This window comes from Pygocentrus nattereri, chromosome 19 (assembly GCF_015220715.1).
Source record: "Pygocentrus nattereri isolate fPygNat1 chromosome 19, fPygNat1.pri, whole genome shotgun sequence".
In the NCBI taxonomy this organism is placed as follows: domain Eukaryota; kingdom Metazoa; phylum Chordata; class Actinopteri; order Characiformes; family Serrasalmidae; genus Pygocentrus; species Pygocentrus nattereri.
In genome coordinates this window covers 37,058,060-37,079,836 of record NC_051229.1, presented here as the reverse complement: position 1 = coordinate 37,079,836, position 21,777 = coordinate 37,058,060, and the positions used below count along the sequence as shown (strand labels likewise).

The 21,777-nt window shown below is 41.2% G+C and overlaps 2 protein-coding genes across 6 annotated transcripts in view; both read left to right on the top strand.

Moving 5' to 3' along the window:
* Window positions 1–402: 402 nt before the first annotated feature.
* taf15 (TAF15 RNA polymerase II, TATA box binding protein (TBP)-associated factor) lies at window positions 403–11,750 on the top strand. 4 transcript variants are annotated; one of them, XM_017691875.2, is made up of 17 exons: window positions 403–557; window positions 1,873–1,906; window positions 2,005–2,050; window positions 2,136–2,187; window positions 2,288–2,387; window positions 2,510–2,619; window positions 3,923–4,073; window positions 6,077–6,111; window positions 6,649–6,681; window positions 6,842–6,948; window positions 7,340–7,469; window positions 7,584–7,685; window positions 7,795–7,873; window positions 9,647–9,726; window positions 10,116–10,260; window positions 11,277–11,339; window positions 11,451–11,750. In XM_017691875.2, the coding sequence occupies exons 1-16, from the start codon at window positions 548–550 to the stop codon at window positions 11,314–11,316; spliced, it is 1,254 nt and encodes a 417-aa protein (XP_017547364.1). In that variant the 5' UTR covers window positions 403–547; the 3' UTR covers window positions 11,317–11,339; window positions 11,451–11,750. The 4 variants fall into 4 exon arrangements, with proteins under 4 accessions (XP_017547364.1, XP_017547363.1, XP_017547366.1 ...); XM_017691874.2 differs by having other exon boundaries at window positions 2,285–2,387; XM_017691877.2 differs by lacking the exon at window positions 6,077–6,111.
* A 1,202-nt stretch (window positions 11,751–12,952) lies between these two features.
* mmp28 (matrix metallopeptidase 28) overlaps window positions 12,953–21,777 on the top strand; it is a 39,612-nt gene continuing 30,787 nt past the window's right edge. The window contains exons 1-2 of one of the 2 annotated variants that reach the window (XM_017691763.2): window positions 12,953–13,174; window positions 19,142–19,218. In XM_017691763.2, the coding sequence (XP_017547252.2) occupies window positions 13,049–13,174; window positions 19,142–19,218 (203 nt within the window). In that variant the 5' untranslated portion in view covers window positions 12,953–13,048. The remainder of the gene's footprint in view (window positions 13,175–19,141; window positions 19,219–21,777) is intronic. The other variant, XM_037530890.1, reaches the window with a different exon arrangement.

Genomic DNA, 21,777 nt, shown 5'->3' with positions numbered 1-21,777 from the left:
TAATCAGACAACCGCACAATTCTTTTTTATTATTATTGTTATTATTGGTTTTTATGTGGCTGTGCAGGTCATATTTTATGAATTCAGAATTTTATCTTTCAAAAATAATAAAACAATAGTAATGAATATCATGTATCGTGAAAATGTAAATTTGGCCAAATCGCCGTAACTCAAACTCGGCCGCAGCGCTGCGACGTGCGGCGGCAGAAATCACATGACAGAAAAGGGCGCTATGGTTGTACCATTTTTAGCAAAGAGGGGTGGCCTTTAGCGTAAGATGGAGATTAAGATCTGCATCTATGTTTTACTATGTGTCTTTAAACGATATTAAATAAGCAGATCGATGTGTTTATGTGTTTATATTTTGCCAGTTCTTTGTTTATGTACAACCATGTAAACACGATTTAGCTGTTGACTTGGTACGGCCCCACAGGCAGGCGGGCCGGAGTTTATAAGTACTGCAGTGCGCGTTTGTGTCTGTCGCGGGTCTTTTCGTTTCTTTTGGGGTCGGAGGTAGAGATTTAGTTTTGTTTTTACAGCCGACGCTATGGCCTCTGGTAAGTAAAGCGTGTATTCTCGTGTAATATTGTTGCTTTTGTGTCAACATTGGGTTGTAAGGATGGTTTATTTGTGACCTAGATAGCCGGCTAACTTGTTAGCCAAAGCCGCGAGGGTGGTGCTAGCTAAGCTAAAGTTAGCGCATAAGCACGAAACTGGAGTTGTCTTGCTTTTCAGATTTCCCCGGTCCACCTTAAATGGTGCAGCAGTTACCTTCTGGCGCCAGAGGCAACCATTTGCCAGTTTCTCGTTCCACCTTAAAGGGGGCAGCAGATAAATTACCGTTCGGCTTCGGGACCCAGAGTCTGACTGCTGCGCCATTTAAGGTGGAACGGGAAATTCGGCCGGTAAGCTAATTTCAGCCTCGTTGCGTTAACTTGGTTCGGGTTGAGCAGAACTGATCGTCATATGCTGACACAACATATCATGTCTCTTTAAATACTCATTCCAATCAAAAGCAGGAGTGGCGTTTTAGTGGCCGTCGAGGTTAAAACTAGGCTGGAAATGCCGCTGCCGAGCTGTTCGTCCTACTCACCGCCATTTTCGTTCAGCGGCGTGGTGTTAGCCTTCGTGCTAACTCGCTAAAACCGGTTACCCTTCAGCCGAGCCCATAAAGTCCTTTACGTTACTTTAGCCACAGACTCCTGGCTTATTTTCCCACCACATATGTGATTATTTTAATGGCCATTCCACCAGTTTTTCTAAATTCCACCATCACTTAATCCAGCCTTTGTTGTAAGCAGTCATTGAGTGCTTTAGTGTTGGCTTAATGATTGTAGAGCCAGATTTCTTTGGTGGTGGTGATGGAAAGGGTGGTCACCGTTCTGTTTACTATCCCAATCCACCAGTCAATGGCTTGTTTGTTTACGTCTTAAGCGATTATTTATGTAGAAATTTTAAAACTTTGTTGCTATACACCTTAACTAATGACCAGAAAAGGTCATGTGCTTAAGTGCGATGCTTAGCTGGTTGTTATGAATCCACACATGTAAAAGGGTAACTTCTAAATTGCCATCCAAGTTACTCCCCATGTATTGAACAAAGTAGGTCATGAAATGATGTATTCTACACCCTAATAGTGTGCCAAGTCCACTAGGGAGGCATGAAGACCATAGTAGTACCAAGTGACTCCGGTAGACCTGTAGCCAAGGGCACTATTTTGGTGTAAATACTGATGCCTTAATTTGTGGTTTAAGCGGAAGGCCCTGCTTCAGGGTTAAATTTAGTAGAGAAGTCTATGTTCACAGAGAAAAATAGGCTGCACTGGTTTAAGGTGTAAATGAATTCATATTCTACTCTTTTCTTTTCCGGTAGATTCAGGCTATGGGCAGCCTGGAGCCCAACAAAGGCAAGTGAAGCTGGTTTTCTAGTCTTTATGTGACATTTCCTTTATCCAAGATGTTGTTTTGTTTGACTGCTGTATTCTTGTTTTCTTGCATCTTGTAGTTATGGATCCTATGGGGGGACCCAAGGCTATCAACAAGGTGGGCAGGTAAGAGGAGTGAACCTTTAGAGGCTTCATGAGGTCTGAAGCTTTTCTGTGTAGCCAGTTCTTGAATGGCTTTGTCATCTTTTAGGGCTATGGGCAAGGTAACGGAGGTGGCTCTTATGAAGGATATGGACAATCGGGTATGTATGGTGGCTATACAACTAAGAATTTTTTATCCTGTTCTTAAAACTGATCAGGTTTTGTACAGTCCTCATTCTTTCTGCGTGTTTAACTTAGCAGAGACATATGGTCAGACGTCCCAGGGTTACTCATCTGGTGGCTATGGCCAGCAACAGCAAAGCTATGATAATTATGGTCAGCAGGGGTCTGACTCTTCATGGTGAGTTGTGTAGTTTTGTTTTTCAAGGTACTTTGAAGGATGCATGCAGTGTTTAGGCAGAAAGAATTGAACTGCATTTCACGTGCACAGGTCATCTTCATATTGCTTTTTCTCTTGTAAAGGTTTGGAGACAAGTCTTTTGGGCAGCAGCAGAGCTCTTATGATCAGCAGTCGGAAGCAGGATTTGGTCAGTCTGGAGGCTCACAGGGAGGTTACGGAAGGCGGAATGATGGTAATGCGTGTAAAATGCTTCTCTCTGAATATGAAGTTGTGGTTTGTTGGCCATGCTTTGCGGATATTCAGGTGTAACACACTACTGTAAGGCTTTTAACTGTTAGTATTCAGACATTGAAATACCTTTAGATTGGAATAGCTATTTGATGCTGTCCAGTTTTCAATTTCTCAGGGGTAACAGCTGAACTAAGCACTGTAAATACCTTTAGTGTTTGAATCTTAAACGTTTCATGCATGGTGTCCATGCTTGTGGACAGTTACGTTCTTTTTCAGGTATATGCCATGTATTGGGTTCTTCAGGTCACTGATGGTGGAGTCATAAGACGCATTGCTCCAATGTAACAAGACATTCTCTTGTACTTCTGAGTGCTGAAGCTTGATATCAAAGATTGCTGATAATGCCAAGAATGTAGCAAATGTCTTTTCAAAGTTTCCACTCAGTTATTATGTGGTAGGAAAAATATCAAACACTCTAACGAACATGAGAAATTTCTTGACGTCTGATTTTTAAGTTGTATATGAATAATAGTAGTACATGTGTTCAAAACAGTAATTGTTGGAGTTACCAATTTCTAAATTTAAAAATCCAATTTAAATATAAACTATAAAAATCGCTGCTGTGCTTGGAAGTTCGAACACCAGGAATGCTGTTATATGCCATTAGGAATTGTGCAAAAGGAAGGCAAGATGCATCAGTGTCTAAAATATCAGGTTTCCCTCTGTCCACACAGTTTTGAGGCATTTCACAGCAGGAAATAATAGTAGAATAACTGACGTCTTGCTACCTCTGCCTACCTGTATCTGTCACAAGGCTTACAGCTAAAGCCTGAAAAGGCATGGTCTCCACATGTGAGGACAGTTCAATAACTTTTTAATAAGTGGTTTTTGTCAAATGAAAATTCATGGAATTTTAATAGCACTACCAGGTGAAAACTTTGGTGTAAACTTTCACTTTGAACTTTCAAAAGTTCAGCAGGAAATCTTGACAAGCACTTGATAAAATCCCTTTCACAGACAAAAAGCTCAGTGAAGTGTTTTGAATTGAAACTGGGACCAGTCAGTAAATGTTGAATTTAACTGGACTGAAACACACAGCACTCGACCTGAATCAACTCATATCCATCGTCAACCAAATTGTGTTGGTTCTGTGATTGTATGTTGAATCGTCAACTATCATTTTTGTATTGTACTGTAAACATGCATATTTTCTGAAAGGGAGTGGTTCACACCTAATACATGAAGCTAAAAGTTGACCATCTGCCTTGTTCTTATAACCCATGGTTGCGTCTCGGTCTTTCCAGGAGACAGCAGGAGGTTTGGTGGGGATGATAGTGGAGACAGGTCTGAAGGGTACAGAGGAAGAGGGCGTGGGGGATATGACCGTGGCAGCTTCGACCGTGGAGGCTATGACAGAGGTGGAAGAGGAGGAGGCGGCCCACCCTTTGGTATGGGGTAAGTCCCAAAGTGTGCCCACCCTACAGGTACTATTACCCACTGCTAATTCTGTTTCATGGAACTGCATGAGTCCTCACACCATAATTCACTCATCCTAGATAGAGATAATTAATTTCATCCTGTGTCATTCACTTAACCATGTCAGTTTATTGTGGTTATGGCTATTGTTTCCATTATTAGTCTACTGTAAACACAGTGAGACACATGGAGAGCTCGGCCAAGGAGCATTGGAACACTGTTTTTCTAAGGATGCAGCAGATTTGGTAATGGTTAAAACTAGGGTTACGCAGATATTTGGGATTTCTCGTCCGAAGCCAGTAATTAATTTTAATAATTTGATGCAGATATCGGCCACATTAATCAAATGTAGACGTTGAGACAATCTCTAATATTAGAGGAGCTTATATTTGTAGTGTTGCAAGTTCAGGACAATAAATAACACGGTAGCCCAGTGTTGCCTAAAGCAATTTAAACATCGGTCAGGTGTAATAATACTAATGATTTAATGCGATTTGATTTTGTAATTTTTGTACATTCCTAGTTAACCTGCGAAACACCTGGTGGAGTCTCAGAACTTGTCTAAATTAAGTGCAGGTTTTCCCAAATTTTTATCTATTTCCACATCTTATACAAAAATTAATGTTTTCAGATGGACAGGATCCATGTTCTTGGTCAGCTCAGTTTAGATTGTTCACCCTCACCTTCAATCTGATGCACCAGAATTGGATTCGTTTAACATGGGGTCAGTGGCTATTTTAGTAAAGTTCTTTGAGCCCCCCGTTTTTCTGTGCTGAGATTCTCAAGCCATATCCCATGGGCAACTGTCTTCCGTTTCTCACTCAGCAGACGTGTTTAAAACGCAGCACATAGGAATCAAAGTGGTTTTCCATCGATAATTCATTCATTAAGATGTAAACAAGGTCAGCGGTTTGATGTGAAAGTTTTTTTTTTTTTTTTTGGTAGAGAACTTTACAAAGCTGGAGGTTCACAGCTGTGAATGGGGTCACACCTTGTTTAATGGCTCAAGGCTCACCAAGTTATTACTGGAATAGTTGCTTAATGAGACCATTTGGTAGGTTTAAGGTTTTGACCTGACCCTTAATGTTGCATAGGTTGTAGTTTTGGGTTTAGCTGGGATTTGGGAAGAATTTACTAAAGCATTCTTGGATCGTAGACTGTGAGCTACTGTAAAGGTTAATGCACCATTTCACATCTCAAAAATGAAATAACTTTGAAAAATATCGATGGAATTCTCCTTTAACTGAAGTGTGAGCACTAGACCTTTTATTATACATCTACCCCATATAAAATAGTGATGAGTCAGTCGCCTCATTAAGAAATAATCCATCCAAGATTGTCACTGTTGGCTGCCCTTCCCATTCTTGCTAGAGACCCCTCCCCTGTGCTTGTTTTGGAGATTCTGTTCTGGATTTCAATGCCTCGGAAGGTGAAATTCAACATTCAGTCGCTCCCCATGAAACGGTATCATTGTAGTGTTGTGTTTATTTTTCACATGGAGTCGTATGCTTTTGTGTTAACATGGTCTACATTTTATACTACAGGTATCAAAGTGAATGAAATTAAACTTGGACCTCAACTATTGGATCTCATAAGCACTCAGTGGAAGAAAGTACCAAAGTGCGCTCAACTTTGAGTGCCTCAGCTCTTATGTAGATGTCTAAATCTAGCTGTAACCCTCATATGAGGGAGCTGGGAGGAAATCCTCCACGCTCTGCTCAGTTCTGGCTGCCACTCTTTAATTCCAAAGTAAATCATCCATCTCCCAAATTGGAAGTAAATGGAGTCCATTCATAATTTCAATTGGAAAAATTGAATGTCCTGCAATATTGGCCCAGCTCTTTAGCCTGCATACATCAACAGCAGACATTATCCATTGCAGTACTTAACCATGACAGAATACAATGCACATAAGAGGGGAGCCTTGCGCTCCCGGGTTGCGACAAAGGAAAGCCATCATATCTTCCATTTTTCCTCTGCAGTGGTGGTGACCGTGGGGGCTACAAAAATTACGGTGGTAAGTGACGAGCATCAGAACTGTCTCAGTGGGGGAAAAAGGAGAGAGAGAGAGAGAGAATGAAAAGAGAAAGAAAGCTTATCTTGCAAAAGAACAGTGAACTCTTCACAGCCACTTTTTTTTTTTGGTGTGACAAACTCAAAACGCCCCTCTATTGTCATAGGTTTTCCTTTCTGGTAATGCTCTTGTTGGTTTAAGATCCAATGCCTCATTTTACTGGTAATGGTATTGTTGCATGAGGAATTTTGACCTAAAAAAAAAAGCCAACGTTGTGGATGCCAGCAGTGCCTATGGCGAAGAAGGGACACATGCTTTAGCTGAAGAATACTTGGTGGTTTTTTTATTTACTAAACACTCACCAGAACATTTGCTGCTGGTATTGCAAAGTGTTCAGACAGAGTTTTGTGGCATAGCTGTAAAGTCATATTTTTAGCTGACACTTTAAAAAAGTTAATAAATGCAGGTTATATTTCTTAATTTAGTAACTTAAAGTTGCTTACAGCTGTCCTCTTCCTGTCCTGTCTTGCTGTTTTTCAGGACCCAGAGAGTATGGTCAAAGGGATGATGCAGGTAAGTTTGCTGGCTTTTGAGTGGTCACTGAGGCACAGACATGTTTTCTTGCCATTTGGTAGTCCTGATTTATCAGCGCAGTGGATGGTGGCTAGTGCTATTTGGCACAAGCTAACTCTCTTACTCATTCAGAATTAAAATTTTCTCTTCTGTTTTGTAGAAGAGCAGGACAATTCCGACAACAACACCATCTTTGTCCAAGGTCTTGGAGAAGATGTCACCACTCAGGAAGTCAGCGACTTCTTCAAACAGATTGGAATAATTAAGGTAGGTTTAACCACCATAGCCTTAGTCGTGGAAATGTTTAATATTGCTTGTTTGTGTGATTAAAATTAAATCATCCATGCTTCTATTCAAGCAGCATTTTGTACAGATTTATAAATCAAGTTTTAAATAATTTTGCTAAGTTATGTGCAGTGTTGATGGTTAAAATGGTGGTAAGCGTTTGTTTACATTTTAACCATTTAGTTAAAAAAACACACACAAAAAAAAACACTTTCCCTTCAACAAGCTGTTCTTTTCCCCAATACTGCAGATTAGTCGAGTGTTTTGTGAAACCGGTTTTGTTCTAGCTGTCTGATAGAGAAAATCTTGCCACTAACCATTTAGTTTCCCTGTGCAGCTTGTCATGTCTGGCTGAATTGCATTTTCATTTCAGGTGAATAAGAAGACTGGCAAACCCATGATCAATCTCTACACTGACAAAGCCACTGGCAGGCTGAAGGGTGAAGCCACGGTCTCGTTTGATGACCCTCCATCTGCCAAAGCTGCCATTGATTGGTTTGATGGTAAGGGTGTTGGTTTTGCTCCACTGCTGAAACATTATGCAGTGAATTTTTCTTTTTTTGTGAAGCCCTAATGTGCGTATACTTGCCCTTAACCATTTTCTTGATTGATTCCAGGCAAGGAGTTCAATGGTAAACCCATTAAAGTGTCATTTGCCACCAGAAGGGCTGAATTCACCCAAAGAGGAGGAGGAGGAGGCGGCGGCAGAGGGCGTGGAGGTGCATTAACGTATCTTGTCTTTTGTTTTATTGTTGTAAATTAAGTGAGCTTTGTCTGCTTCTGTCTGTTTCACTGTGGTTACAATTTGATTCTTAATTGGCTTTACAGGTTTCAGAGGTAGAGGAGGCTTCGGTGGTGGTGGTCCAAACTTTGATGTCAAAGGAGGAGATTGGCCTTGCCCCAACAGGTGAGTGTGGAAAATTTGAATTAACTTACTGGGTGAGGTTTTTCTAGTAAAAGTGAGAGTGGAGTCACTGTCTCTAGGGATGTGTACCAATTCTCAGTACTGTTAGTCATTCCAGTGTCAGTGTTTGAATATTGACACCAGAGGAAGGTGGGCCATCGCTGTAGTGCAGAGGTCACCTATAGGCGTGCCGCAGTCCGACCCAAACGCTGTTCTATGTGGATCTGTAACTGAAGCTATGGAGAATTACCGTATTTTCCGGATTATACGTCGCTCCGGAGTATAAGTCGCACCAGCCAAAAAAATGCACAGTAAAGAAAAAAAACATATATACGTCGCACCGGAGTATAAGTCGCATTTTGGGGGGGGGGGGGGGTTTCATAAAATCCAAGTTAACGTAACATGAACAGTTATTCAGATAACTATAATGACAAACAATAACAAAGAACATGCTAAGAAGTTTATCAAACCATTTTTATCAAAGTTTATATCACTCCAAATCATCAAATCCATTGAACTCTTCATCCTCAGTGTCACTTATGAACAACTCCGCTAACTCTGGAGGTGGACGAAGCGCCGCTTCCTCTTCTTCGTCGCTTTTGTCAGACTCGTCGTCAGTTACATTGGCAATTATTCCAGCCTTTCTGAATCCCAGCAGGATGCTTTCGGTTTTCACGGAAGCCCATGCTTTGCTGATCCATTCAATGACTTCCGAGAACGTAGCGTGGCGCATTCTCCCGGTTGCCGTGAAGTCCGTATTTTCCGGACTATAAGTCGCTCCGGAGTATAAGTCGCACCCCTGGCCAAACTATGAAAAAAAGTGCGACTTATAATCCGGAAAATACGGTACTTTATTTTACTAGGTGGTCCTATTTTAATCGGCTTCGTTACCTCTTTAGCAGTCCGGGAGACTCGCAGCCCAATCGCGTGCATTGTAAATATCACATGACGCAACTCAGTCAGATCTGTGTTACGATGTGCACTGCAACTTGAATGAGTGACCCACACACAGGGGAGGGACGAGGCGAGAAATATTGAAATATTGCTGAATTGCACTTTATTTGACTTGATATTCAGTTGTTGACCGTATAAGATGTTGCTAAAACTACTACTTCCATAAACGGTATATGGCACGGAGTCATAGTGAACATTAGACGTTATGATATTCCAGACCTTTGCGTGAGGATATTGTCTTTAACTGGACCTTATTGAATTTTAATTGTAGAGAAATGCTCAAGTTTATAGGACTGAAAAGTGCAGTAGTATTGCTTGTATTTCCTATTACTTTGCTGTTGTGCAGTGAGTGCCTCAACTTGCTTAAGTTGCCGAGGACTTGTTGACGTGTCTGGATAATGGCTACAATCCAATGACAAGACTGTGTTCAGTTTTGCTGTAAACAAACAGTTGAAGCCCTTAAGTCATTATCGTCACTCCAACAATTCTAGTGACTCTCTCATCTGAAGGTGCATATTCTGTGACTCAGGCCTCATCTGAAGTAAACCTACCAGTGGCTACACATCCCTTGGCTATTTTTGAATGAAATGTCTTCAGTACAGGCTTCTCAAATTAGTATGCGAGGGTATCAAATATTAACAGGCTGGAGTAAATAAGTGTAATATTAATATGGCATGATGTATAATAAGCAGGCTGTCTTACAAGTGATAACGTGGCAGTTTCAGGCACTATTTAAAAATGCTGTCAAACGGATGATCAATGCAGTCGTTTCTGCCTATATTCTAAATTTTGCGTAATAACCTTGTTTTTGCTCTATTGCAGTTCTTGCGGCAACATGAACTTTGCACGAAGATTCGAATGCAACAAATGTGGTGCACCAAAACCAGGAGACAGTTTTGGAGGTTAGTTGGAAGGGCAAGGAATGGTGCACTTTTTACATGTGTTAATGGTTTCTGTTCTGTAGGGGGCACTGTTGCTATTCATTTCAAGGCCCCTTTACTCTCTGATTAATGTAGTACTTGGTGATTAAGTACGATTATCAGACTATTACTGTATCTAATTATACTAAATTTATTCATGTTCATGCAGCATTTTTGCCAAAACTTGAAATTTGCAGTGACGTTTGCCAAAGTGTTTCTAGAAAGAAGTTTTCAAAACTTTCTATAGCACCTTTCTAAATAAAATGTTAACGGTTATATCCTGGATACTATTTATTAAGTGAACATTAAAAGTGCAGGTTAATATTTTACACAAGGCCACCTTTCATTCTCCATTACCTCCTGTGCTTTAGACCGTGGTGGTAGAGGAGGCTACGGCGGCGACCGCGGTGGATTCAGAGGTGGTAGAGGCGGCTTCCGAGGCGGAGACCGCGGGAGTTATGGTGGCAGTGGTGGTGGAGGAGGTGGCTATGGTGGTGGATACAAGATGGGAGGAAGGTGAGATGCTTTCCATCCTTTTCTGGAGCTGAACAAAGTTTTTCAATAATGGGTGTGTATAAAGGGAGAAAAGCTTTCAGTGATGCCTTCATCTTGGTGTGTTTGTTATATTGTCCACCCTTTCATGGGTCATTCTCACACACTGCCTTAAAATCTAGTACAGTTTGAGTAGTTCACTTTTCTGTAGTAAAGTTTATAGGCCATTTTTGACCTTGTTGCTGCAGTGTCCATGTTTCTCATTACTCAGTTGCCCCCCTCCACCCACCCTGCCCCCAATTAGGAATATTCAGTTGTGTATTACTTAACAGAATCTCTAATGCTTTACTTGTAAACTGTAAGATAATGAGCCAAAACATTGGGCCTCATTAATCAGTATCAAGTTATTTTCTTAAATGTGTTCTTGAGAGGACCTAATAGTCTGCTTCAGGTTCATGATGTATTCTTAAAGTGCAGAACTGTACTGACTTGTGCGTGTGTAGATTTTGTTCTTACCTAAGAACGAATCTGTCTTAAAACTGCAAGTGGGTTGTAAGAAATGTAAGAATAGTTGGTTAATTAGGCCGAATTTGATGGAGAACACGTTTATTTAAAAAATCACCTTGATGGCTGTCTGTGGTAGTGAAAACTAAGATCTGGGGCTCAGTTCACTCTAGAGCTGTGTACTCTGGCAAATAATCACCTAGAGTTCTTTAATTAGCCTGTAAAATCGCCCTCATGCCTCTGGCACAACCATATTTGCATGAGCTAAGACTCCAAACTTAGGATATCAAACACACTAAACGATCGCGATGACGTGAGCGGGACGCAGCTGCAGTAAGACTCATGGTGTGTTTTGATGCTGAAAATTGATCAGAATTTTGCTAAAATTGGAAAATTTAACCTTTTTTTTGTTTGTTCAAGCGTGCATCATTGCATGCGTGTTACAATAGCACCCAAGTTTGGTCAGAGCAGAGTATTTCTCATGCTGGTGAGTGTAAACCCACCTGAATCCCACCCTTTTTTTGTTTCGTTTCCAGAGGGGAGCACAGAGACGAGAGGAGAGGCCGGCCGTACTAAAGGATTCAAGCAAAGGCACCATTGTAAGAGAAATTGGAAGGAGGGGAGGGGGGGGGGGGGGGGGGAATCATAACATTTGGGTAAAAGTGACAGGAGAGGTCAGTTTTCCACAGCCTGTATACTTTTTCTGCCAGAGCGTCTCATGTACTGCTTCCAGTGGCTCCCTCTGCGCTGAAGCATCAATGTGAATCTACTGTCTGAGGACTCCTGGGGCTTAGAGGAGGGGGATGAAGTGGGTAGGGTGGGTGTGAGGGGAGGGGTGGGCTAGAGGTGATTATTTTTGTTACTCCCTTTTAATTTCCCTGACTCGTATAATTCACGTTTAATTTGTTAGACTTGTCAGACTCTTCATATCATTGTTTTGTAAGATTGAAATGAGCTGTTTTACTTGGGTTTTTTTTTGCAAATGATATTAAACATTGTTCTGATCTTAATGTCTGGTTCTGTGTTTGTTTGGCGAATCCTGTGCTGAGCTGTTCTCAGAACAACAATGTATTATTGCTCACTGGCAGAAGACCCAATTCTGGAAGATGAATGGTGTTCCTCTCCAAAATGGGCCCAAAGATAAAACACTTCACTGAATTTTGTGCTGTAATTCTGGAAGTTCAGATGAATCGCTTGGATCTCTGGCAATCATGAAGTCATTTTAAATGGTGTTTTACTCTGCAGTAAAACTATTGGGACTTAACACTAATCAACTTTTAACTGTTGAGAAAATGGTCTAACCTTAAAGACCTGCTGTTGCATTTTTGCAGCTGTCGATCATATGTAGGTATGTACAAAATATGCATGAAGGGGGATGTGTAAATGTGCTTAGCTAGTGATTGGGAGTCGGTTCCAAATGAACCGATTACACTCCAACTCGTCTGGGAGACGGAGTCGACTCTTGACCATAAGAGTCGAAATGCCTGGAATCGAATCTTTGACTCCCCCTTCCCCCCGGGTGTAATTGACAGAGGGAAATGCAGTGTGTAAATCAGGAGAGAGATTGACTCATAAACTGTAGGGTCCAAGTAATTTGGGTTTAATTACTGGCTTTAAGGGTCCCCAACTCTGCTCACAACCCCCCTTTTCGCAACTCTGAGGCCAGGAGTTCATTTTCCTAGCACGTGGCTCTGAATGTAGGAATTTGAGGCCTCCATTGAGTCCGTGATGCTCCCAGTATAGTATTTTTAGTGTTTTTCCATGTAGTAGATTTAGGCCGTAAGATGTTGAATTGGCACCTCTTGGATGGATGTAATATAATTTGTGGCCACGCCATAGTAAAAATATTCCTGTTGTATTAAGGGCTCCTTATTTTCAAATTTCCGTTCCACCTTAAATGGCGCTACAGTTACATGTTGTTCCCCTTAAGGTGGACCGGATTAGTCGAGTAATGAGCTTCAGCCTCGTGAACAAAGGAGCAAAAGAACATTCACAAAGCTCCTTTATCCGCTGCTCTGGAGCTGCCTTGGTTAAAATGAAGCGGAGTCGACCCGATCGATTCCTTTGTCAGGAGTCGAGACTCGGTGTCGACTCCGCGGAACCCGAGTCGTTCCTCACTACGTTTAGGACCCGTCTGGCTGGAAGGCTGATGGTCACGCCTGTGAGGCGGTTCCCTCCCTCACGAGCTTAAAGCCCTGAGAGTGCACAGCTCGCGCTGAGGGGAGACAGGCAGCAGTATGAAGGAGCTGGAAGAGGAGCTCAGTCTGAAGGTCTTGAGCTGTCTGTCAGTGAAAGCTGCAGCTCTGTGATGGCACAGCGCTGTCCTCTGCTCCTGTCTCTCTCTCTGTCTCTGTCTCTCTCTCTGTCTCTCTCTGTGAGCACAGCTGAAAGTTCTCCACTCTTAGACCAGCACCTTCAGCCAGCAGAAGCGGAGGTGAGCATCACATTTAATGCTTATTACTTTAGACTCTTCATAAAAATGGTTCTATGTAAAGGCAGTGGTTCTATTTAGAACCATTAATGCTTAAATGGTTCTCTGCTTGGTGTGATGATTGTTCGTTGACTGACTGAGAATGTGTTCTATGTGGTTCTATGTAGCTTCTAAAAGGGTCTTGCTGTCATGATGTCAAGCTTGTGACAATAAAAGCACACTTTTCGGTGCTGGATGGAACCGTTTTCTATATAATATTCTATGCAGTCTTAAAAAGATGGTTCTTTAAGGGTTATTTGGTAAAGAAAATAACGTTTAAAGTGCACAAATGCGCTTCTGGAAGAATGGTCAAAAACCACTCCTAAGCCTTCCCAGAAGAGTCGAAGCTGTTATAGCTGCAAAGGGTGGGCCGACATCATACTAAACCCTATGGATGGGATGTCACTCAAGTTCACATGCGTGTGAAGCCAGATGAGCGAATACTTTTGGAAATATGGCGTAAATGATTATAGATGCTCGTTTTACCTTCGAATAGCCGATTTCATAATGTAGCTCACTCAGCAGCAGTGCTGAAGGGACCTACATGCCTTAAAGGATGGTTCTTTAAAAGGGCTCTGTAATAAAGACAGTGGTTCTATATGGATCCATGCACACTCATGATTTCATGCTTAAATGATTCTTTGCATTGTGAAATATTAATCCTATATAGAACCTTTCCACAGTGGTTCTATATAGCACCAAAAAGCCAGACATCGTAACAATAGCAGAGCCCTTTCCAGTGCACATGCACTCAGAGCTGATTAACAGCAAGATGCGCTGATTATTAAACGCAGCCTTACTGTCTTCTACCTGATTAGTAACTATCCTGGCAGTTCACATATGCATGATGCTTTATTGACGATGGCTGAGTGTCTGACTTTCCATAAGTGGGGTCAGCCATCGCTGGACTACGCCTCTGCTTTATTGTTTGCTCTTATAAGATGAACTCTTTTTAGGCTTTTTGCAGTGCAAAGAAGTCTACACCCTTTCAAAAAGGGTACTTTAGTAAAGACAATGGTTACATAGAGAACCAAGAGAACTAAAACGAACCATTTAAAGCTTTAAAACAACAAATACCCCCTAAGGATTCGTTTTCCAGCCTCTCTTTATCTCTTAGTACAAACTGCATTAACAGTTTTTGTTACTGTGCCTTTAAGACTGATATATGCAAATGGACCATGTTTTCATTGGCTGTCCTGTGTTGCGTCTTATTCAAAATGCAGTCTGGCCTGAAGGACTCCTTATAATCTCAGTGCAAGTGGGCGGGGCTAAGCTGCAGTAGGCTGAATAGGTGGATATATATAAAGGTGTTGGTGTTTGTGACATCACAAAAACAGTGAATTTAAATCAGGTGGGCAGATAAACGGACTGGGGAGTGAACAGTACATTTTGTGAGTTTAACCATGTTTACAGACTAAACCAGACTCATCTGTGAACCCCTTAAACGGCCAGGGTCCACCTGTCGGGCCTAAGGTTACACATGTCCATAACCTAAGCAGGCAGTTTGCAGTGAAGTCCCTCTAGTTACTTAATAATGAGCCTCAGTATGTAATAAGCCAGAGATTTTAAGGAGTTAAAAAATTAGGAGAGTTGTTTTTTTCATGATTTGGCCCTTTAACGTTGGTCTGTATAGTAAACACTAGCAGCTAATGACTAGTCTTTGGGTAGAGCCCATTTCTGGAGGCGTGTATTGTCCTGCTGCGGCCTCCAGCAGCACGACACACCCTGTGCTGCAGAGAATGAGCTTTTCTCGTGGTCAGGAACACATGAACGGGAGACCGTTTAAAATGTAAAATTAACTTTTTAGCACGGCGCTGTTTCTGCTGTGGTTACTCTGGTACGTCACTCTCTTGCTGCTCAGTAATTAGAACTGACACCCCAGCCCAAAAATACTAGGCCTTTATCGGTAATGTTTACAGAGGTGTAAAATTCAGGTCCAGAAAGTAAAAGTCCTTCCCAGGATTTTGTTCCAACAGCCTGGCTTCTCTAGTTCGATCAAACCACCAGCAGAGCTGTCCAGGCAGTTGGAACAAAATCCTGGGACGGACTTTTACTTTCTGGACCTGAATTTTACACCTCTGGCATGTAGAGATTTAAGTTCAGTATTAAACACTCTACTTAACCATTCATGTCTCTAGCCAAGAAATAAATGTAGCCCCAAAGAAATTTTAATAATTAATTAATTAATAATTAATGCTACAGACAAAAGTAAAAATGTTTCAGATTTTTTGGATTAATTGCACCTGCCTTTGTCTACCCTTTCCCTTTTCTTTAAATCCTTGGGCCAGTGATCCTCGGCCACTCCGCCGCCACTCATTTTACGGGGACATTCGTTTTTCTTTTTCGGTTCACTATCAGCATCACAACTCATAGAGATATAAGGTGATGTGCTACCACAACCACTACCCCTGGCCACCCATCCCACCCCTTTGAGTGAAACAAAAGAGAGAGATAGCTGAGAGACGAGGTAGAAGAATCCAGTGATAGACAAACAGGACAGGCCAACAAGAACCTTTAACAAAACCATGCAATAAACAAGGTAATGATACCCACTGCCCCTCTTTATGCTATAATTAAGGTATGGGTGGTTCACATCAAATCCTATGTATGGGTTTTAACCTTTTTCATAAAGGCTTTAAAAAGATAAATCAGCCGTCAATATGTCGTATCAATTGTGACCAACAAGTTTAAAACTTTTTTTGTCGATGGTAAATGATACTAGTGAAGTATAAAATATGGGGCAGTTGTGGGCTGGAGGTTAGGGACCGGAAGGTTGCCGGTTCGATCCCCAGTGCCGACAGTCCATGACTGAGGTGTCCTTGAGCAAGACACCTAACCCCCAATTGCTCCCTGGGCGCTGTGGATAGGGCTGCCCACCGCTCCGGGCAAGTGCGCTCACTGCCCCCTAGTGTGTGTATTCACTAGTGTGTATGTGGTGTTTCACTTCACGGATGGGTTAAATGCAGAGGTGGAATTTCCCCGTTTGTGGGATTAAAAAAGTATTTAAAAACTAAAAAAAATATTAATATATCACTGCTGTCAGAGCAAAACCTCTTGGGCTGGAGGTTATGGGAACCAGCCCTGAGACTGGAGGGTCATTGGTTCGATCCCCAGAGCTGACAGTACATGACCCTCATCTTCTCCCCAGGCGCTGCGGGTAGGGCTGCCCCCCGCTATGGGCAAGTGTGCTCGCTGCCGCCTAGTGTGTGTGTGTGTGCATTCACACAACATGTCCGATGCTACTGAAAAGCCTGTTTCCTGCAGAATCTCAGTAAAAAAACATTTACACTGTATGGCCAAAAGTTTGTGGACACCTGCTCATCCAGTGTTTTTTCCAAAATCAAAAGAGTTGTTTCCCCCTTCACGAAGGTCACGGGCATTCAATGTTGGTTTCCTGCCTTGCCGCTTACTTGCAGAGATTTCTCCAGATTCTCTGAATCTTTTGATGATATTATGGACTGTAGATGATGAAATCCCTATATTCCTCGCAATTGCACGTTGAGAAACGTTGATCTTAAACTGTTGGACTATTTGCTCACGCAGTTGTTCACTAAGTGGTGAACCTCGCCCGTCCTTGCTTGTGAACAACTGAGCCTTTCAGGGATGCTCCTTTATACCCAATCATGATACTCACCAATTAAGCTGTTCACCTGTGGAATGTTCCAAACAGGTGTTTTTTGAGCATTCCTCAACTTTCCAAGTCTTTTGTTGTCCCTGTCCCAACTTCATTGGAACGTGTTGCAGGCATCAAATTCAAAATGAGTGCATATTTGCAAAAAACAATAAAGTTTATCTATTTGAACATTAAATATCTCGTCTTTGTAGTGTATTCAATTGAATATAGATTGAAGAGGATTTGCAAATCATCGTATTCTGTTTTTATTTATGTTTTACACAACATCCCAACTTCATTGGAATTGGGGTTGTATGAAATGCATGTAATGCATGAAATTAATTTAAAAATCTCTAATATTTATGCAATAACATATATCACTCTTGACAGAGCAAAACCTTATTTTAACCCATTTTAGTCATTTTTCAGGTTTTGACATAGTTAGAAATTGCCTTTTGTCCTTTACATTGTTTATGAATTTTATGATGAATGGACCAAAATAAACAGCCCAAAATGACTTGGAAAGACTTCTGGTTCCATTGACTTACATTAAAAGTAGAGTAGGTTTTTTCCTTCTCCTGTAAAGTTACCATTTTGCAGATACAAGGTTTTGGTCCGACAGCAGCGATATGAATGTTATCCTTACGTACCTGCCATCATTTGATTAGTCACCAGCTAACGTACAAGAACATCATCTCAGCCTGGGAAATCTGTGCATCTCTAATGATGATGGTTATTTTGTTAAGAGCCGTTGTTTTGGATTTCTCCCTCCGTCCTTTTGCACTGCTTTACTCACAATAGCATGTGTTGATGCCATGACCAGGAGTAACTTCTCCAGCTGCTATTACCTCCTCCTACTCTGCACGTATGGGTGGTCTGGAAGTTCATACACCTTGGTCACCGAAGGCAACATGGAGTTTACACGAGAAGACATGCCTCTAAGGCACGGAAAGGAAAATGCCACATTCCTCGTAAAAGAAGTCAAAGAAGAAATTAAACATGTTATTGTTCGGGGGGTTCTGGATTTTCCCCCATGAATCAGGTGGCACATATTTTTCAGCTCTTTGTGCTCTCTGTCTCTGAGGGCATTGAGACGATAGCCAGACACTTAATCTACGGAAAAAAGTTTTCTGGTGATATGAGAACGAGGTTGGTGCAGTTCGCCTCCTCCTTGCTTTATTATGTGCCCAGAAGTTTGTAGACAGCAAAGTTTCTTCTGAAATGGAGGGTATTAATAGTGAGCTTATCCCCCTTTACTGCAGTAACAGCCTCTACTCTTCTGGGAAGGCTTTATGATGCTGGAGCATCGCTGTGAGGATTTGATTGAGCATTAGTGAGGTCAGGTACTGATGTTGCATGGTCAGTTCTGGACCACTCCAACTCATCCCAAAGGTGCTGGATGGAGCTCCATCACTGCAGAGAATGCAGCTCCACTGCTCCACAGCCCAGTGCTGGGAAGCTTTATGAAATATATATACACAATATGTTAGTGGTCGCTATACTGTGTCATTCACAAATTAAGGGATATACAGTCCGTGCATGTAAGTTTGATTTGAAGTTGATTTTCTGATTAAAAGTAAGTAATGCATCCTCTGCAGGGAACATGCTTAAATATGATATTTCTCTGCACGAGTGCACGATTTCCATTTATTTGCTGGGTTTAATATATAGGGGGGAAAAAAAGATTATAAACTGTGTCATAACTTTTGCACATGCCACATCATATATTTAATTTTTTCCCCAATATGTTAAGTTCAGTACCTTCTAAGTAAAACTATTTCTAAGTTCTACACAGAACTTAAATATGACATTTTTCTGCTAATTTTAGTGCACAATTTCTTCTTTGTTGGAAAAAATGCATATAAAAAATCTAATGTGTGAAATTCAGTAAATATCCAGCAACTGCATTAAAATGTGCAGATGTGTGTCTATAGAGGATCAATAAATACATGGAATTTGACCAGGGGCGTGCAAACTTTTGCATACAACTGTATGCCTTCTTATGGGTTTTAGCATGAACTTGTTTTTAAATGTAAAAAAAACCCAATAAAATTGGTTATTGGTATTGTATCAGCCCTTGCACAATGCAAATTATTGTTCATCATCAATATATTAATATATCAATATATCAGTTCATCCCTAATCCTACAGACTGTCATTACTGGCTGTAGAGCGCTATAGTGAAGATTGTGGATTGCGATCTGAGAATATACACATTCATACGTACAGTATTGGTCTGGATCAGTGTATTGAGGTTCATTTGAAGCTCCTGATTGACAGGCGTTGGAGGTTAAAGTGCACCTTGTGTTCCTGTGCAGGGATTCCTCGAGAAGTACGGCTACCTGCATGACGAGCAGCACACGCACAGCGCAAATGAAGTCAAGTCAGCCGTCAGGTAACATCATCGTTTCAGTCAGTTCATCCGTGTACGGTCCATGTATGTTCTAAGTGTAAATAAATGAACAAATCCTTCTGCACACACTTCTGCACATTTTAATGCACAATTACTGTTTCTTATAAAAAATATAATAATGTATAAAACATATAATGTGACCACCGGTGCCAAAGTTATTAAGAGACCCTTATTAGTCCCACCATGTGGAAATTTCACCTCTGTGTTTAACCCATCCGTGAAGTGAAACACCACATACACACTAGTGAGCACACACACTATGGGGCAGTGAGCACACTTGCCCGGAGTGGTGGGCAGCCCTATCTGCAGCAGTTGGGGGTTAGGTGTTTTGCTCAAGGACACCTCAGTCATGTACTTTCAGCTCTGGAGATTGAACCGGTGACCTTCCGGTCACACGTTGGCTTTATATTGGAGTCCTTGAAGTCCTTTTTAACTCCTTGAGACCACCAGTGGTTTGAAAACGCACTCAGTCATATTCTTCATATCTTTCATATTTCATAAGCTACATTCAGAAGCTGGGCATCGTGTGAGGCTGTAGCTCTTCTCTCCAGTCTAATAGACGGTGACGTCATTTTAAACCCTTATAATAAAAGAAGCTGAACTCAGTTTGTTTTTCTACTGAAAGTCGACCCGTTTTTCCCCAAATCTGGGCTCTAAACTATAAACAGACGGCGTCTCTTCAGTGATCTGCTCTGGAAACATCACTTTTAGAGAATAACACAAAGAGCGTCAGAGATTTTTAGCTTTCAGCAGTAAATTGTAAGCATATAGTGAAATGTGGAGATCATAAAACACATGTTCTGTTAATTTGAGGGGAAATTTTACACACACAAAAAAAAGAATAAAATATTTGGATTTATTTCATGAAGTTATTGAGTAATTTGCCTTATGATTTGGTTATGTAAATTCAGACAGACAAACCAAAACATACCCTGGTCAGATGGTAAGGACTAATACACTGTAAACAAATTGAGGTCTTAACTTAAAAAGTTACCAGACTGCCTTGAAATTTCAAGTTCATTAAACTTCAGTTAACAGAACAAGGATCTTTGTTTTATACCCTTTTGAATTATTATTTAAAGTTCAGATATCTAATTTTTTAAAGTCGGCCCAGTAAATAACATTTAAAATTCTTTTTCTTTTGTTTTGCTATTTTTCTGGGTCACCAGCTCATCTTTAAAAGTCTTGGTACCAGAACTGGTCTATTCTAATATAATTATAAGCCACGGAGCTGCTCAGTCTCTTAATGCTGTCTGCAGGGACACCGCCTCTCAGCTGTGTCCATGGTGTTTAGAAAACTTGAACACTGTGGACACACCTCGCTTTTCAGAATGGCTTCAGTTCTGCAGGTGTTTAGGTGTTCCAGAACGCTTGACCGGCAGTGTCCATACAGAGAGTATTAGGAGAGATCACTGCACTGCACTGTGCGTTAGCTCCATGGACACGCCTCGCTTTCCAGAATGGTTTTAATACACATGAGCATGTTTTCTTTACACTGGATGCATCACCAGTCGCTCCTTTTTAATGTCTTCCTTTTTTATTGCAATGTACAGAAACACCAGTTGACCTTTACATCGTTTCATGAGGAGTGGACAAAAGCAAATCATCCAAAACTAGTTAGGAAAATTAGGAATAAACTTGTTTTACACAAACTTACATTGAGTTTTTTCCTTCCTGTAGTAATGACATTAAAGGGCCCATAACATGGAAAACTGACTTTTCCTTCAAAATAAAACAGTTACAGACAGACAGACAGGCAGAGAGGCAGACAGACAGTTTATTGATCCCGAAGGAAATTCAGCATCCAGTATCAGTCACACAACACAGGACAATAATAATAATAATAATAAGGGTGAAACAACATAAAAAGTAGAATAAATATAAAAAAACATCTACAGGCATCTTTACAAATAGAAATATACAAAAGTCTGCAGTAAGATCTGTAACCTGAGATGAAAAAGGCAATGCAATAACAGCATATAATGACATTACTGAATAAATATGTGCATATATTGCTACTGAAATAAAGTGTCCAGGTGTGCAAGATGCCCGGTAGGGGTTACAGAAAGTGCAATATGTGCAGTAAGGTGTCCAGATGTGCAGATGGATAGAATAAACCTATGATGCAGCATGAGATTCAGATTCAGTCCTCATCTCTCCTCTTCTGGCCCCACTGAGAAGAGTTGAAGAGCCTGATGGCTCGAGGGACAAAGGATCAGCAACCTGCCACTAAACATGCTCCTCTTGTCCAGTGGTGGACAGTAACTAAGTAAATGTAATTGGTTTCTGTACTTAAGTAGTTTTTTCATGCTTTTGGTTTCTGTGTGTATAAAAACGTAACATGTCAAAACGAAAGAAGCCCAAAGCCAGAGCACCAATCAGGGCCCAGCGGTCACTTTGTTTAGAGCTGGTTTTGACCTGTTGGTCATACCGACCCAGTGCAGCACGCGGTTCAACGTCAGCGCAGCAGCGTAAAACTTTGGGAGAGTCTGTTCAACATAAATGATGAACTAACCTAACTTTGTGTAAATAGAGCTCAAT

What these genes read in the sequence shown, in the direction of transcription:
- taf15 (XM_017691874.2), top strand. An exon ending in AACAGATTGGAATAATTAAG is followed by an intron (nt 6,949 to 7,339) that starts GTAGGTTTAACC and finishes TTTTCATTTCAG; the next exon opens with GTGAATAAGAAGACTGGCAA. An exon ending in TGCCATTGATTGGTTTGATG is followed by an intron (nt 7,470 to 7,583) that starts GTAAGGGTGTTG and finishes GATTGATTCCAG; the next exon opens with GCAAGGAGTTCAATGGTAAA.